At 35.4% G+C, this 19,467-nt stretch overlaps 1 protein-coding gene across 3 annotated transcripts in view; it reads right to left on the bottom strand.

The window, feature by feature from the left end:
- Positions 1-5,675: 5,675 nt before the first annotated feature.
- Positions 5,676-19,467, bottom strand: part of LOC105162637 (protein DETOXIFICATION 21) — a 35,373-nt gene continuing 21,581 nt past the window's right edge. For all 3 annotated transcript variants that reach the window (XM_011080717.3, XM_011080718.3, XM_011080716.3), the window contains 8 exons: positions 16,750-17,039; positions 10,812-11,353; positions 8,769-8,855; positions 8,602-8,658; positions 8,256-8,494; positions 7,405-7,523; positions 6,844-6,930; positions 5,676-6,019 (listed from right to left, as the gene is read on the bottom strand). In XM_011080717.3, coding sequence (XP_011079019.1) covers positions 5,957-6,019; positions 6,844-6,930; positions 7,405-7,523; positions 8,256-8,494; positions 8,602-8,658; positions 8,769-8,855; positions 10,812-11,353; positions 16,750-17,010 — 1,455 coding nt within the window. In that variant the 5' untranslated portion in view covers positions 17,011-17,039 and the 3' untranslated portion in view covers positions 5,676-5,956. The remainder of the gene's footprint in view (positions 6,020-6,843; positions 6,931-7,404; positions 7,524-8,255; positions 8,495-8,601; positions 8,659-8,768; positions 8,856-10,811; positions 11,354-16,749; positions 17,040-19,467) is intronic.

Genomic DNA, 19,467 nt, shown 5'->3' with positions numbered 1-19,467 from the left:
AAGGATAATTTTAGTTGAAATCGCCACCAAAGCTACATGGAGAAAACCTGAACATAGTCCGCCAAATTTCGAATACCCAAACCACCTTCTGCCACTGGGTGACACATCTTGTCCCATGTGACCAATGAATATGCCGGCGGCTATTATACGAGCCCCGAAAGAAGCCATTGAATATGCACTCAATGGTTATCAAGACAAACTTAGGCGGAAGAATCACTTGAAGCAGATGTAAAGGTGTGGCCAACAACACACTTTGAATCAAGGCCAGCCTCCCTCCGTGAGAGGTTCGTCATTGCCCATCCCTGGAGCATGTCACATAATCGGGAGATGAGCAAATCAAACAATCATACCTCTATTTTACAGAGGGATTCCCAAATATGTGACTGGGAGATATGAGCTGGTATCCCAGAACAAGCTGCACCTCCTGCAACTGTGACGATGGCACTTGCTGACCGATAAGAAAAGAACTCTTTGGTGCTATTGATCAGCTGTCCTGACACCCACTCATATGTACATAGAAAATCAAGGAGTAACTCCATATGATGCCTACAGATGTTAGTAAAAATCATCATATTATCGACATAGGCTAGGTGGGACACCTGAACCCGACCCGATAACTGGTAATATATCGTCGGGTGTGCCGCAGAAAGCCTATCCAGTCCTCAGATAAGTAATCAGCAGGAAGCACAAATAGCACCGGGGATAAAGGATCCCCCTGTCGTAGGCCGCGTGTTGAATGAAAGAAGCCAACATGCTCTCCGTTCACAAGGACCGAGAATCAATAGTTTGAGAAAGCATTCACCACCAAGTCAATCCAGCGTTGTGGAATCCCTTCAGTCGCAAGACTTGACAAAGAACTCCCAACTGCAGCAATCATAGGTTGGCTATACCAAGCTTAGAGATCATATTCACCTCCGGTCGTCGAGACTCCAACGAGTGAACCAACTCTTGTGCGAAAAGGACATTATCACTCAACAATCGATGGGGATAACACCTTCGGCAAAACACGCCTAAGCCTGATGGTCATCACCTTCATGCAGATCTTATTCGTAATATTACACAAACTTATGGGTCGGTACTCAGTCTAGGAAGCTGGGCTGACAGTCTTTGATATGAGTGAGATGGTAGTCGCAATGAAACTCTTTGGCATCGCTATGCTATGGAAAAACTCAGTCACTACACAAAAAACATCCCCTGAAACGAGATCCCAACATGTGTGATAGAAAATTACCCCAAATCCATTTGGCTCTGCAACACTCTCTGGCTTAATACAGAAAACCGCCTCCAGAACCTCATCCATCATTGGCATGGCGCGCATGAAACACCTATCCTCATCTGTCAGGCCATCCTCTAAGCAATCTCGATCCATCTCTTTAGGAACCACTGGTCTATTAAAAGGAGCTGCTCAAAGAAAGAGACCGCCGTCCTCTTAATTATTTTCAAATCAATTAAAATTTTCCCCTCATGTTGTATCTCAAATATTGTACCGCAAAACCTCCTCTTGTTCACCAAAGAGTGGAAATATTTCGTGTTTCACTCCCCATCTTTAACCCATTTGATGCATGCCTCTTGTTTTCCAAAAGCCTCCTATTGGATCAACCCGCAAACCAATGCTGTCGAGCACCGACTACGCTCCACGAGTGTACGATCACAAAGATCAAGATCATATGCTTCATCAGCCGCCTTGAGATCTCACTCCGCCACTGCAACCCTATCAAACACATTCCCAAAGACTGTCTTGTTCCATTCCTTCAGACAGTGCTTCAGGCGGGTTAGTTTGTGCTGAAGCCAAACCATACCTCTCCTGATCATCGAGTATTGCCAATTCCGATGAACAACCTCATGAAATTGCGAGTGTGTGATCCACATATTCTGAAATAGAAAAGAGAACACCTTTTGCGTCACACTAGTCTCCACAACAACCAACAATCCACGATGATCTGATTTGGAGAGCTCAAGATGAGTAACCTATATTTTCGGGAATACATCCATCCAGCTATCCGTTACTAGGACTCGATCCAAATATTGTCGCTACGGCTACTATACTAGGTGTAAAGGCTCCCACTAAAATCGGCATCCGTAAGGGCACAATCCGCAATACCATCATAAAATTTGACATTGCGATACTACTCGAGGTAGCGCTCCCCGTTCATCTAGGCAGAAGACATTATTAAAGTCCCCTCCCACAATCCAAGACGAAGAGCCTATAGAAATCGTCTAGAGGGCATCCCAAACACAACGTTGCTCACCACATCACATTTAGCATATACCACTGTCACATACAACGGTCTTGGCCACTTATTTGATTCCAACCGAAGGTGCAGAAACTGCTCATGAGCTAGCAAGATTCGACACTGCACATCCAAACAAAAAAAAAATCATATTTTATTCACACAATTTGAGACCACCTCCAGAAAACCCAGGCGCCTTGCTATAAATCTCCCATGAAGAGATATCATAGGCTCCATAATAGCCAGGAAATTCAGGTGATGATGCTTTCTGACCAGATTCAAAATCCTCTATGTAGGATCATTTCCAATCCCCCGAATATTCCAAAATATGCCTCTTATCGATCAAGGAAGAGTAGACCATACTATATTCCATGTGTCAATCCGATAAGACGGGGAAACCGCCTTCCCACAATTTGGTGAAGCAGAATCTGTAGGCGCGTCTCCCATGGACCGACCTAGTTGGTGGCATGCCAACATCCTAGACACATCCTCGACATCCATTTAAAGACCCCCCCTCTCCTGTTTGGCCCAAGATCTTATTGTCTGTACCTATAGCACAACTAGGCAGCTCACGAGGCATATCTGCTGTCAAGGTCGCTGACGCAGCACATGCTCTTGCCTGCTTAACTTCTGGCCTCGTATCAAATGGACCACCAAACTCCTACACATCAGGCACCATCGTCGGTACCTTCGAAACCACCCTCTCCATCCTACTTAATATGGGTTCTTTGAAGATCATTCCTTAATATAAGTTCCTTAATGATTAGGTTTCAGTTTGTTCTAATTCTAACCGCTTTTTGAATATTTTTGTTCAGATTAGATTTGTGCGAATCTAATTCATTATAAAAAATTATAATATATTTATTATGTAATTGATTGTTCTTTTTAAATTATATATCAATTACATGATAAATGTATCAACTCGCTATGTAATTAGTTCAAATTTTGCGAGATCCAATTTAGGATAGATCAATTTTCTTGTTTGCGAGTATATGCTGAAATTGCAGCATGGTCTTTTTGGTATTTTCTAATAGGATAATCACTCCATCACTTTCGAGGTTTGATTTAATTACATGTAAATTTACTGTGATTTGAAAAATTACATCTAACATTGCTTCCATCTAACAAATAGGTCCTTTTATTAGTGAAAATTTACTAGATCTGGTGATATTAACAAAAAAATTGACTAAAAATTGATATTTTCCCTCGATTGACTTATTACTTACTTATTGTAAGTCAACTATTTTTTTTTTCTGAAGTGGTTGTGTTTTATAAAATTTCATTATTTTTTGAAATTTATCGGACATGGGACGATGGGGGCTATCCATGGCTGATTTAGGGAGCGCCAGTAAACCTTTTCCTTCCACTACCATGAGGGCTTGAGTGATGCGGACAGTTAATGAAGATTACACAGAATTTATTTTCTGAAAAGGTAGTTTTTTGTCTCAAAAGTCAGTTCAAGGTTTTTAGGTGGAGGCCTCCTCCTTTGTTTCCTTCCTTTTCTCCCCACAACTTTCTCTTTTGGAGGCTTGGGCATCCTCCATGTTGATATATTTTGCGTCACGAGCTAAGAGAGTGTCAAACTTGAAAACAAGGTTTTTCGTCCAAAGACTTAAAGTGGTCCCCATCCAAGAGTCCTTGGGAGAAGGCACTGACTTTAACCTCCTGGGGAGCGGAGGGCACCTCCAGTGCGGCCACATTGAATCTTTGCAAGTATTCCTTCAAAGCCTCGCCTTCCTTCTATCGTACAAAAAAGAGACTTAACTGAGTCTTCCAAAGCTTTTTGCTACTAGCGAACTGGTGCAAAAAAAGGGATCGAAACTCCTAGAAGTTTCCTATCGCCTCGGCGAGCAATTGATTGAATCATTGTTGGGCCACCCTGGCGAAGGTGATGTCGACAACACGACATTTAATCCTGTTTGTGTATCGATGTAAAAGAGTTGCATTCTCAAAGAATGAGAGATGTTCCTGGGGTCAATGGTACCATCGTATTCAGTGATAGTTCTGGTACAAAAGTTCATTGGGTGCTCTTCCACCATCATCTCCTCTATGAACGGGACTCCATATTGTTCTTCCAAGGGAGTCTTTACGATCTAATATTGGACGTCTTGGAGACATTTCTACAAACACTCCAAACGAGCAAGCTATTAGGGTGCAATCTCCTAATCGGCTTGTGAGGGAAGTCCTTGGCCTCCTACCATTGGGGGCACAGGGATTGGGAGGCCCCTCTCGCTTTCTTCTTCTGGGGCGTCCACGTCAGAGGGCGTTGCTGTACGGGATGGGGCCAGCATCGGTATTTCTTCTCGAAGCTGTAAACATTTGTTGGATGGTCCCTAGGAGTGTTAGGGATAATTCCCAAGAGGAAGTGTCGGAGGAGGTACTGCGACGTGGAGGCTCAACTATTGGATCAGTAGGTCTTGGGGGTGCTAGAGCCGACAACCCACTGGCTGGAGCCAGGGACATCCCTATCACGACCTGCAGGGCCTAGTTGGTACCAACTGCCTCCACAACCTTCTTTATGGTGTGTTGCTAGGCATTTGTATTGTTACTCACGTCTTGAACTCTGCGTTCCCACAAACGACACCAATTGATGTATGCAAAAATAGCACGAGTCTAACGATCTTAGACTATAGTCTAGGATTTGGAAAATGTGTACGATCCTGCGAAAGAGACCTGAAAAACAACACGTTAGCACTCCGACGACCAAGTTAGTATTGGGTTTAAGAAGAAATAAGGTAAAAAAGTAAATAAACATAGTAAGAGATCGAGATATGATGGTCAAATTATAAGAAAGATGTGCAGGTTCACGAGAAGACGTTTGATGAGTGTTGATAAGAGTGCTTAGAAAGTTCAGGAACTGTCCCCCACCTAGAAAACCAAACCTATATATATAGGGGATATTCCTGTCTGCTAGGGCTCTATCTTTTCACCTTCATCTTCAAGGGGAAGGGTTAGGATGGTTGGATAAGCAGAAAATCGCCCTTATCCACTATTGAACTCGTCTACAGTGAGTATCCTATTGTCGAGGGAGACCCCTCATTGGCAGGGAATCTCAATCTCTAGGAAATCCCTATCGCCAAGGAGTCTTGGGCTCTAGGAAAACCTTCCATGTTTTGAACTGCATCTTTAGAGCTGACGTGGTCTGATGTGGCGGTCAACTCGTAAGCCAGCTGTAGACCATGTGAAGATTACCAAGTGTAGGCCTTTGGGCTGGTCATTCTTGTTAGATCGTGTTTATGGGTCGAGTCCAGGGGTGCCATGGCCCTTCATCCTCCATCCAAGGCTACTAGGCCTCTTAGGATATTAGGGCCAGCATATTGAGCGGCCCAGGCCTTGTTGCTATTCTTCGGCTGGGCCTTCTTAGGCCATGTGCATCACTATAATTGTAATTGTAATTCATCTACACAACTCATCATTTGCAAAATTTATACAAAAACCCCTAAATTAATTATGTTAATACCCCTGGAAAGGTGTTTTTATAAGCTTATAAAAATTAAAAAGTATTTATATAATTATACATAACCTTAAAAAAAACACCAATGTAATTCACCCTTAATATGATCATCATGAATCAACCACACCATATCTAAAATTTAAAGTTTTCGCAATAACCAACACCTCTTGTATTATCGAATAGAATAGGAGAACGATAAGAGGTGCATGGAATATGTTCTCCAGCAAAGGAAAATGCTCGACTCCAACTACTATTAGCTAGCATTATATCATTAGTTGGTCTCAGGTTCATCTTCCACAAACCATCTGTTCACTCGTTTTTGAGCAATCGATACCTGCAAGCGGCCGAAACCAAGAAGAAGAGTTTCAGGGATAATTTGCCATTTTAGTTCTCAAATAAAGTGACTTATACAGTTTTAGTTCTCAAATAATTTGAGAATGCAATATTCGTCCTCAAATTATTAGTTTTATGGCGTTTTTAGTCATTCCGACACTAAAATTAACGAAAATTTCATTTGAAGAAAAAAGATAGTCACTTTCATTTTGTAGTAGTTTTCAAATTTTTGTCCAACTATAACTTTCCTTTTATTAATTTTGTCTTTATTTTTTATTTATTTTCTACTCTATGGATAAAATAAATATGTAAAAGTCAATATTATAAAGGCAATAAAATAAATATGATAAATTAAGTCAATATTTTACGTTACACATATATTGCACATATTGCATTATAAAAAAAATAAATGATTTATAATGTTTTGTTGAGATTATATAAAAATTTATTGCTGATTTTTTCCCCTATCTTGAAACTTGGGAAAATTTTGGAAAAATTGGTGTATTCGAGCTAAGCTAGGAAAATACAACAAAATAGGAGGAAAATAGCTCTTTTTCCCCCTTCAAATAAAACTTTCGGAACATCAATGATTCTATTAATGGAAAATTAAAACATGAAAAAAACAACAATTTGAGAACCAAAACTGCAATATCAAGTTGTTTGAGAACCAGCGGTATAAGTGTCTTTGTTTGAAAACCAAATAATATTTATCCCAAAATATCATCAAGTTAATCCACTTATAATTCCATGGAAAAACTGGACAACATATGTATTTTTTTTGACATAGCAGACAACATATATATGCCTGTTAGTGAAGGCGCGTACCTGTTTCTCCCAGTCCGTTCTGCAAGTTATGATGACAAGTACAATAGTTTGAACGAGTACGCCGATGAGCATTCCGATCCAAACACCCTACAAGAATACTTTGTCACTGGAGAGATACAGAAAATTTTGCATGGGAATTATAAAAGCCTAGCACATGACAAGGTGGAATTAGATACTTCAATATTGGGATGATTTCGATTTGAGTTCCGTAAGTTAGTCACTAAAATATTTGGTATTCTATGTTCTGAAATCATCAATTTTGGTTCCTAAATTCTTTTAAAATAATCAAAGTCGGTTCTCTCTGTAGTTGACCGTCTATGACGTGTGGTCTCTCTATTAGTTTAAATCATTAACTAGTGGAGAGGATTGACTTTCATCATTTTAATAAAACTTAAGGATTTTGGGACATTGGATATTAAAATTGATTTAATAACTAACTCTGCGGATGGAAATTAAAATTATCTCACCAGAAACTAGATAAATTAACGAAAACCCTTGAATTTTTCTATTAATTTGGTCTGAAAACGGTGAATATGTTACGAGGAGGATTGAGAAACTCACTTCGACTCGTAGATTGTACACATATCCAAGTAGAATACCAATCGGAACCCCTATTAAGTAATACGATCCGATATTAACATAAGCAACAGTACTCTGCCATCCGGATCCGATTGCAACACCTGTAAAAACACGAACAATGAAAATTATTGGTTTATATGTGGATCGAAATCCTTTGCATTTTGTCATTGTTAAACATATGTTATTCAATATTTCGTGATATGCTCCAAATATACTCGTAAATCAGATTACTGCTAGGTTCATATATAAAAACATCCCCAGTTCTTTCCAAAATCCTAATTAACTCTTTGATATTGTAGTTAAAATTACAAGTACACCTTCCTCGGGCGACCCTAAAATACATTATACTAACACCTCCTAAGGGGGTGTACTTGTAATTTTGCATCGGACAGGATATTTGTATATTTGAACCTAACTTTAAATTGCATCCACGAAATTTATCCTAAAAAAGATCATATTCAAAGAAAAGATAAGACCACATTGTCTATTGAGGGGGTGTTATGTCTATAATATTTTCAGGGGAAAAATGCAAGCAACCCCCTTGTAATATGGTAAATGAGTAAATTACCCCTTATGAAAAAATAAATAGTGATTTACCTCCCTATATTTATTATAATACAATAATTTACCCCCCTATGGTTTCTAAAATGAAGCAATTTACCTCCCTGTATAAGGAGATAAATTGCTTCATTTTAAAGAGTACAAAGGGGTAAATTATTATATTATTTTCATAGGGGGTAATGTGTTCATTTTCAATATCATCGGGAGAGAAGTTGCTATTCACCCTATTTCCAGAGAAGAGTAAAATGGAATTAACCAATATGATAGCTTACCAGAAAGAACGGGTTGAACACTGTTGAGGAGTATGGAGAAAGCCAAGAGAGGCGATAAGCGACCAACTGATGAAGCCACATCGTTGTTTTCTGTGAATAGATAAGCTATACGCTCCCGAAATAACAAAAAGAACACAAACAACACAAATCCTATGCCGAATGATGTTACCACGATCGTCGTGATTGAAAACTTTGCAGCTTTAGAGTTACCACTTCCGAGCTCATTAGCTATTCGAACACTATAAGGAATATGCGCATGAAACAAAGAACCGGGGAGTTAAAATGGAGCAGGAACGATATGACTCTCAACTTGCCCAATTGAAAACTGACTGTATGTAGAAAGTACCTAGCAGCAGCCATGAAACCAAGAGATATCATCATCTCCCAGCCGTTAATGTTGAGGCTAGCAAACGAAGAACACACGGAATTGAGTAAAGGATTTAATGCAATTTAGTCCATGTCATATTTTAAATGAGCAAATTATTTTATTATAAAAAAAAGAAATATGTTTACCATATGGACAGGGCATCAATAGCCACCTCTGCATTTTTCATGTTTCCTGTCAGTAGAACCAGTACTGTATTGTACCAAACTTCAAGACTGCAAAACAAAGCCAAATATGTTGAACAAAAATTGTAACACTATTTTTGGTTTGATGAATGTTATCTGGAAATAGAGAGAGAAAAATAAAGATAAATAAATATGTGTTAGAGATAGTATTTATGTTTGGATTTGGTCTTGGAGATAATATAAAATAAGTATGGTATGATTGATGTTGTTTAGTGAGTGTTCATTGTCAAATTATGTCTCTTTTATATATATTTATATATATGTATGAGTATGTATATAATATTTTCTAGTCATAGGGCCTATAATTAGTATTGACTTATTTGGACTAAAAACAAAAGAGGCACTGTTTCGAAATATATCAAAATATCATCAAAACTTATAAAACAAATTAAGGCAAGCATTTACTATGTTTTGACCCATGTCCGAGATAGGTCAAAAATGAAACCAAACACTATGTAAAATTTAGTGGCCTACCCCAGAAAAATAAAAATAAAGTAAAAGTTGGTTTCTCTGGTAGGAAACTATCAAGTGCGAGATGTCTTATGTATATGCATAATTTTTAAAAAAATATATTAAAATAAAATATTTATATAAATTTTATTATTAGTTTTTGTAAGGTAAAACAGTATTTAAAAATATATATTAAGATAACAAATTAATTTCAATATTTTGATTTAAAAAATGAGAAACAAAGATAATAAATAAGAAAAATAAAAAATTGCATGAAAAAATAACTACCAAGAAGTAACTATGAAATACCATGATCAATGGAGAAGTTAAAAAATAATTAATTAATTTAAAATTTTAAAAATAAATGATAGACCAAAATTAAGTGAGATATAAAAAAGGTGCTCTCATTAAAATATAGTATAAATAATGGGGAAATAGTATTTTTTGTCTCATAATTTTTTGTTAGCACAATTTCCGTCCCATTGGTCATTGTCTTCTTAGTGTAATGATCTCAAAACTTACGTAAAATATCACTTTTGGTCCTTCAATCAGATTTTATCAGTAATGCAAGTGTTAAGCAAGTGGTTGTTAACTCTTTGACCACTTTTAGCGGCATGCTTAATACTTTCAATCTCATTAATTACGAGATTCTCATTAATAATTTTTAAAGTTACAAATTTTACTTAGTTCGTCAAATTCTGTGACTATTTTAGACAACAACCATGTGTTTGTTACCTGTCATTTTCATCAAATTAGTTATAGAATGACGAAAGGACTAAAAGTGAGAGTTTTTGTAACTTATAAGACCATAATGAGAATCTCATAACCAATAAAACAAAAGTGTATTGGTTCTAAATATAGAACGAAAAGGCAATTTCCCCTAAAAATGTATAGCTAGAGTTGAAACGTGCAAAAAAAAAAATCTATACCTTATTATTGAGTGAGAGCACTACTTCGGTATGGTAATTTATATATTTTTTAAGCGAAAAATACAAGCAACCCCCTTGTGATATCGCAAATGGGCAAATTACTCCCTTATGTAAAAATAAATAGCAATTTACCTCCTTGTATTTTTTAAAATATAACAATTTAACCCCTTATGATTTTTAAAATGAAGCAATTTACCTCCCTATACAGGGAGGTAAATTGCTTCATTTTAAAAAGTAAAGGAGGGTAAATTGCTATATTTTTTTCATAAAGGGGTAACATGCTCATTTTCAATATCATAGGGGTAAATTGCTATTCACTCTATTTTCTAATATTTAATTTAATTTGTTAACTTCTTATCCTCCCATTTTTCTACACCACAAACCACTATTCTAAACCCCCACATTGGTCAGTCTTTTCACTTTGCACAAACTTTTATAACTTTGTTTTTTATTTGTTTTAATTTGAATATTTTTAATTTCTTTAGTTAAAACATGTTTTTAAAATATAAATTACTTTTATAAAATTTATTTAATAATGCACACACACACTTGTAACTATTAAAGTTTAAGACAAATAAACATAGTACTAATTGGGAAGTAGCCTAACCAGAGCATTGCACCAGCAGACAATGAAAGCTTGAAGATCGGCCAAAGATCCTTGAAAGCTAACGTTGTAAAGCCTCGCCATGTTTCCGGACAACCTCCGGAAGTAACAAATATAACCTGACCGACGTTAGGAAGCCAGAAGGCTAGAACGGTGGATATCATGGCTCCTGAGACCCCAAGCTTGTACTTCACCGTTAACAACCACGACAGGAACACATGAATTGACAATGCAATTGCAGCCAAATACGCGATGATCATGTTCTTGCTCTGAGCTTGAAGGTACATTTGGCAAGTATATGAGACAATGAAGGAGTATATCACTGGAATGAGCCACAATGCCATGGTTCCTGCCATCTCTGCGATTTCGTCTTCTTGCCCTATAGCCTTTAGAATAGGAGTTGTGAAGATGAATATCGGCAGAAGCACAGTGGACGCTATAACCGAAACGAGCCATGAGCGTTGCAGATATATCCCGAGCATGTGGTACTGCCTTGCACCGTAGGCCTGCCCGCATAGAGTTTCCAGTCCGTTGGCCATTCCCAACTGCATGTATTTCAGTGAAAGGCAATTGAATGTCAGATGCACTATTCATATATACACTTTTATGAGCTAGTTGGATTTAATGATTAATTTGATCAAATTCTTATCCAGTTCACTTTCACTATGTCACTTACTACACGGAAACAACACACGACGTACAACCACCTGATGTCAAATGTCGTCTAACGTTGTCTAACTTGCTACCAAATTAGTAATGATATAAGTTGCGAAATAATAAGATATTGATCCTAATGCATTTTTCTATGGGTAAATTATTGGAATAGGTAATAGGCAAGACAAATTGTTTTTCCGCAACGTGCAAAACATCAATAATTCTTGGAATGAGATCAATTCAGAGTAAAAACAGTTTTTGTAAGCAAGAATAGCCAAAGGAGCCATTACAGAGGAAATACAAAAAATTCTTGAGGAGATACAAAGTGACAAAGAAGACTCTCCATCGCCTATCAACTTTGGAGATGAAAATGAAGATGATTGTTTTGGAATATTTAGTCCAATTCCATAAAAATTGATGATAATGTAATAATGATGTAATGATGAAGTAAAAAAAATTCAAAAATTCAGCTTTTGCACCCACTAGCTGCATTGTTGAGGCTTGAATGACAACTACAATCAGCAAAATCACTCAAGTGCATGAAGAAAAGAAGGATCATCCGCTTTTATAATGGAAGCAATTGTAGAAAAAAAACTCAACTCAGTTTGAGATCGTTTCTTGCTTCTTATGAATTTATCCATAATGTTAAATCTTCATACTTTGCTCTTTCGGACCAGACAACAATTCATCGCGGCACAAAAATGTCAAGTAAGCCGACTTATTAAGGTGACGAAGTCCGATTCACAAATTATGAATTTCTTTATATGAATATATTCAAGAGTTGCATGGCTCTGGTATCACAAACCAAGAATAATCTGAATATAACAACCATTGTTAAAATCATGTAAGGATATATAAAGATCTTAACAATAATGATTAGAACAATTATATAACAAATTAAATAACAATTATATAAATAGAAATTCTAACAAGAATAATATATGAAGTAGGAATTAAAGACAATTATAGTTGAAAGAAAACTTACTGGATATCTCCTGGATATATCAAAATGAAGTTGGCTATTCTTTTATTATAAAGGCACAATCCTGGAGGACATCTAGCACACCCATTATTTTCTTCTGGATTAGATTCTTGGGACTCTTCTTCTGAATAAGTATATCCTTTATCTGGTTGGACTTGATATGATTGTTCTTCTACATTGGGATTTTCATATTTTATTTTAAATATTTTTTAAATCTTCCTCATCTAAGATATTTAACAATTTGATTCGTTAGGTTTTCTTCTAGACTTAATTTATGAATTCTTTGTCCTACAACTACTGGCATAATGACCAGGCTTTTGACACTTATGGCAGATAGTGGAGTTAGGGACTTTTGAGTTTTTTTTTTTTTTTTCTTTTCTTTTGAAGACTTATACCTATGGTGATGTTTTGTTTTTGAAGAGGATGAGTGTACTTTTAGAAATTCAAATTGTTTATACTCATTTCCTAGTTCTTCTCTGGTTGTGAGGTTTTGTTTCTTCAATTGAGCTTTCAAAGTAAAATCATTACACAATTATAATGCTATCAGGTTAACATGATTTATAATTTCTCCATTAGAAGGTGATGAAATATTTTCATATTTTTTTAATTTTTTTACGGATTTTTTCTGCAAAGAATTATGGTAAATCTGAAATAAATTTTTCTTTCCAAAAATAACTATCAGCATCACTCCTCTCATAAATTTTTTATCGAAAAACATCTTTACATTGACGAAAATCATGGAGTTATCTACATTTAAGATTTTGTAAAATTTTTGTATTTCTTTCTTGGTTTTTTTGTTTTTTTGGGATTTCCAATAAAATGAATGATAATAGTATATACAAATATTCAGCAGAAATAGATCTTCCTTCTTTATTAATAATATTACCTTTTATATCTCTTTTAACACAAAAGAATTTGGGTTTTTGCTTTAGGTGTTATGGTGTTATCCCACCATCCTCTTAGTTGACCATTAAATCCTGGAATAAGATTTTTTGCAGCACCTTCATCTATGAGACCTGCTCTTTCTTTGTAGATATTGAGACCATTACCATTTGTTTACATAGACAAAAAATTTGATATTTAGATAAAGTATCTAAATTCCACTCGTATATTGAATTTCCATTAAAGAACAAAAAATTTTGGATCTCTTCAACTTTTAGATCAGGGGGCGTTGGTTTATAGTAATTCTTCTAAGGTTGTAAATGTTGGATAGGGTAAATTGAATTTGGAATTTGTTCATTATCAGAAGTTTTAGGATTTTGCTCAATAGCATTAATAACTTTGTCTTTTACGTAAATCTCTTAATCTTTCTGGAATATCTAAAATAATAGATTTTTCTAAATTTAATTTAGGTATATAATCATAAATTTGGAAAGAAAGATTTTCAGCAGTAATATGAAGGATTGGATCTTTAGATGTAATTATGAAAGAAGAAAGTTTCATATCTCTTTTCATATACCTAAAGTAAATTAAGAAAAATCTATTCTTTTAGGATTAAGAGATTTAGGAAGATAAAGTTATTAGTACAATTGAGCAAAATTCTGAAGTTTTCTGATAATAAAAAAATTCCAAAATCAATTTTCTCTATCCAAAATTTACAATCCTATAAGAATACTATAAACCAACTCCCACTGATCTAAAAATTGAAGAGATTGAAAATTTTAGGTCCTTTAATGAAAATTCAATATACTAGTGGAATTTAGATACTTTATCTTAATATCAAAATTTTAGTCTACGTAAACATATAATTATGGTATCAAATATCTATAAAGAAAGATCAGGTCTCACAGATATAGACGCTACAAAAAATCTTATTCTAAGATTTATGGTCAACTAAAAGATGGCGGTATAACACGATAACTCCTGAAGCAAAAATCGAAAATTCTTTCAAGTGTTAAAAAAGAGGTACAAAAGGTAATATTATTTATAATGACGAAGGAAGACCTATTTGTGCTGTAATATCTTCTTTAATATATACTATTATTATTCATTTTGTGGGAAATCTCCAAATATACCAAGAAAGAAATACAAAATTTTTATAAAATCTAAAATTTAGAGTACTCCATAATTTCATTAGTAAAGATGTTTTTCTATCAAAAGTTCATGAGAGGAGTGACGCTGATAGTTATTTCTGGAAAGAAAAATTTATTTCAAGTTTATCAAAATCCTTCGAAGAAAAAGTCCCTGAAAAAATTAAAAAAAAAAATGAAAATATTTCATCACTTTCTTATGGAGAATTTATGAATCATATTAATATGGTAGGATTACAATTGTTTAATGATTTTACTTTCAAATGTCAATTGAAGAAACAAAGCCTCACTAATAAAAAAATTTAGAAATTTGGTGTGAACAATTTGAATTTCAAAAAATACACTCGCCCTCTTGAAAAACAAAACATCATAGCACCCATAGGTACAAGTCTTCAAAGAAAATTCCTTCCTCTAAACCCCTTTCTAGGCCTAATTTTCAAAGAAAAGCTTTCCAAGGAAAAAAATACTCAAAAGTCTCTAACTCCATTATTCGCCATATGTGTCAAATGCCTAGTCATTATGTCAGTAGTTGTAGAATGAGATGAAGAATTCATGAATTAAGTCTAGAAGAAGACTAACAAATCAATTGTTTAATGTCTTAAATGAGGAAGATTTTAAAAATATTTGAAATGGAACATGAAAAGCCCAATGTAGAATAATAATTAGGTCAAGTCCAACCAGATGAAGGATATACTTTTTCAGAAGAAAGTCCCAAGAATCTAATCCAGAAGAAAATAATGGGTGTACTGGACGTCCTCCAAGGTTGTGCCTTTGAAATAAATAAATAGCCACCTTGACCAACCAATTTTCTTTACTCTTAATACTTATTGACAAGATTCAAAATCCTGAAGACGAAGAAACTATCATTATAAACTCCAAGAATTAATCTCAAGTCAAATTCCTCAAAAAATGAAAGTCCTCCCAAAGTAGATTTATCAGAAATTATGAATATATTTGATTCCTCCAATTCCAAAGTCTCAATATCCGATTTTAAAACAAGAAGTCGGGCAATTAAAGAGAAAAGTTAAAACTTTGAAAGAAAATTATGACCAATGACAACAAAGGGTTTTTAATTATAAAGTTCCAGAATCAAATTTTCAGGGAAATTCCCAGCAAGGCATCTCCATCTAAAACTTTTGAAGAAGAAGAATCCTTCATCAACTATCTCTAGAATTGCCTATAAAAAATGGTATGGAACAATTAATTTTGTTAAGATTTCAAGTTGACTGCTATTGCATTAATGGATTCAGGTGTAGACTTGAACTGCATTCGAGAAGGGTTAATCCCTACCAAATATTTTGAAAAATTCAAAGAAAAACTTTCAGCTGCTAACTCAGCCAATCTTAAAATCAATTTGCAAACTCTCCAAAGCTCATGTTGTAATGATAAAATTTGTTTCAAAACCAGTTTTGTTCTTGTTAAAGAGACCTTAACACTCCAATAATTTTAGGAAATCCTTTCTTTCAAATGCACTATCCAATAAAAGTTTTGAGGGAATCAGAACCAAGATAACGGGAAAAGAAATTTTATTCCAATTTCAATTTTCTGTAACTCAAAGAGAGATCAAAATTGTCCAAGATACCTTCATATTCTTAGAAAACATTAATAACAAAGAAAAACAAGTTCTCTTCCTAAAAGATGATTTCTCAGAAAAAAAAAAAAAATAGAAGAACAAATCTCTGCTCCTTTCCAGCCGAAGAAAATTCTTGACTTCCAGAATCAAATACAGAGTTAGGTTTGCCTTGAACTACTAAATGCCTTTTCGGAAAGAAAAAAACACATGTCATCACCTTTCCATATGAAAATGATTTTTATGAAAATTAAGTTAAATTCAAAATTAAAAAATAACTACGTATTAAGTAAGAGATTCAGAAAAATTCTATAAATATATATCTAATCTATATGATATATACATAATAGAGTTTTATAGAATTTTATTCTATTATAACTATTTTTTATTTATTATTAAAACAATTTAATCCATAAGTAAGGGTGTGGATGCTTTTACAACGACGAACAATCACTTGTGAATTCATACTTTTAAATATACTAGATTAATTGCACTAGATGAATGATCACTTAACAAACGGCAACAGGCTACGCATGTTTATGCATTGGTGGACTAGTTGAACTTTGATCGAGTTCTCCTGTAGATTACTTTCGATACGTGAGTTAGCAGAAAGAAACAACACAAAACTAACATGATTTATGACGGAAAACCGAAATAAAAAACTCCATGCACTTGTAAGAATATGAGAGTAAAGGACTACATTACCAGTATGCCTTGAGCAAACCTCAAAAAGACGGTGGAGACGAGGGCGAAGGCGGCCAGCTCTTTCGACCCAATATGGCCGATGAACGCCTGGCTAATGACACCAGTTCCGAATGTCGTGAATCGGGTGAATATCGCAGGGGCAGCCACCACCCACATTTTCTTGTTCTCCCTCCATATCTTGTCCTTTAGACTCTCATCCTTATTTGCATGCTCTGCTGCTTCTATGTTCCCCAGCAATTTTACAGTGAATTCCCCCTCCATATTTCTAGACCTTCAGCTCTTTAACTTTGCTGGAACATTTATCCCAAAGTCATGACTGGTTTTAGCATATGCATGCAGGCTTCTTAAATGTTTGTTTTACTTCAACTAGTATTCCAATGTCGTACGGAAGCAATTTACCCATTGTGTTTTAAAAAAAATCAAAGGGAAAAATGCAAGCAACCCCATATGATATCGCAAATGAGCAAATTATCCCTTTATGAAAAAATAAATAGTGATTTACCTTTTTATATTTTTTAAGATACAACAATTTACCCATTATGATTTTTAAAATGATGCAATTTACCTTCTTATAGATTGGGTCATTTTAAAAAGTATATGGGGTAAATTGCTATATTTTTTTCATAGGGGATAATGTGTTTATTTTTAATATCACAGGAGTAGATTGCTATTCACCCAAAAATCAAATAACCCCTGTGATAAATAAATTAACGAAAAAATCCCCAATAGAAAAAGTAAATAGACAAAATACCCCCTTTAGATTGAATTTGTGGTACAAGCGCCCATTTTTAGGTTTTTTTATTTAAACAATTATATTTATACCCTTTATTGTTAACCGTAGGATTTTAATTGGTTAAAATCAACGCTCAAGATTCTATTTCTTTAAGTTGAAAAAAAAATAGGCCTAAATTATATATAAATAAATAAATATATCCAAAAATTATATAATACAAAATATTTTATATAAGATAACTGAAAATTATAAAATTAAATTAAATTTATAATTCAAATTAAATTTAAAATGTAAAAAGAATAAAAAAAAAACTTTGTACCTTCCCCCCACCCACCCCGCCGCCATCATCTTCTTCAGCTTTCGCCGTCGCTGCCATCTTATCCCCTCCCCCTCTCTCCTCGCCTTTCCCATTCTCTCTTCCCCTTTCCCCTTTTCCCTTCCGCCGTGTCCTCTTTCCCTTCCCTCTCAACGCCCGGTCCAGTCGCGCTTTTAAGCCAAAATGCGACTTCTAATGTGAGTCGTCAGATTAGAAGTGAGAAGGAGAGCCGTTGGATCAAGCAAGCGGGGAAGTTTGGTGATGAAGCGAAGACGGCGTCGTTTCAAGCAAATTAGGGTGCAATCGAGGGCAAACTGAAATTGGGAATTCAAAGTCCATCACAACCACCCAATCTGATCAGGCGTGTGACACGTGGACGGCGGAGGATTGACGCGCAGAAGATTGAAGTCTGCTGCTGTCTTTTTGAGGAATTCTGCAAGTTTACTTAGAACCAATGGGAGCTCATGTTCAAGGACAAACAACCCCTTTTTCTGATGGAATTTTAATGTTGATTTCAGCTTTTATTTCTGTTGATTTTGTCTGTTTCATCAGACTTTTGTAAAAAGGGGAGCTCAAGGTTGTAACGGGTTCATTATGAATGAAGTTTAACATTTTCACTCTTCTCATCTTTCATCTTCTTCTTCAGTTTTCTCACCCCCATTTCTGCGCACTTGAGTTCATATCCCAGAATTTAGTTGGTTCATTACAACTTGACATTAGAGCCTACAATCCTTGGAACTAAAAACAAAAAGAAAAAGAAAGAGAAACATGGCTGATGGAACGAGGTTAAAAGAATTACAAGAAGCTCAAAAGAAAACTGAGGTTGTAGTCATGGATGAAAAGGCTAGAAGGCAGGCAAGTGAAGAGGAACTACACAGAAGGATGGATCAAATGGCAGAGGTTCAGGAGGGTCTAGAAGCGTCAGTGTTGAACATAGAGCACAACATGATAACAATGCAATAGCAAATGCAGAGCATGGTGGAGCAATTGCAGATTTACAACAGGAACAAGTCTGTTCTTGGGGAAGGTTTGACAGCCTCTATGGAGAGGGGATCCTCTTCAAGGGCGGCCATGAACACTACCTACAGGCCTGAGGGTACCAACCCTTTAAGACAGGAAGGAGCCACCACCTTCAGACAAGAAACACTATCACCAAGGCAAACAAGTTCTTGTAACGCCTTGAACAAACTGGAATTCCCCTATTTTGATGGTGATAATGCAAGAAGCTCGGCTAGAAGATGCACAAGATACTTTCAAATGATTCGAATCCCTGAGGATCAGAAGGTGTTCATGGCTTCTGTATACATGCAAGGAAGAGCTGAACTATGGTACCAAGGGTACACTGAAAAGAAGGATTTCTAGTCATGGGATGAACTGGTTAAGAGTGTTCTTGAAAGGTTTGAAGACCTTGACTATGAGAGGGTGATGACAGCCTTTAATAAACTTCAGTATGAAACCACAGTTAATGCATACCTAGAAAGGTTTGAGGAACTTAAGGATCAAATGTTGATATTCAACAAAAATCTGGAAGAGGAGTTCTTCAAAATGAAGTTTATCAGTGGGCTTAAGGATGAGATTAAAACACTTGTTTCTACTTGTGACCCCATTTCATTAAACCAAGCGGTGGTTCTTGCCAGAAAACAGGAGTTTGCTGTGAGTGCTATTCTGA

The sequence above is a fragment of the Sesamum indicum genome, linkage group LG13 (assembly GCF_026168435.1).
Source record: "Sesamum indicum cultivar Baizhima isolate 11 linkage group LG13, ASM2616843v1, whole genome shotgun sequence".
NCBI lineage: Eukaryota > Viridiplantae > Streptophyta > Magnoliopsida > Lamiales > Pedaliaceae > Sesamum > Sesamum indicum.
This window is presented reverse-complemented; position numbering and strand designations above follow the sequence as displayed.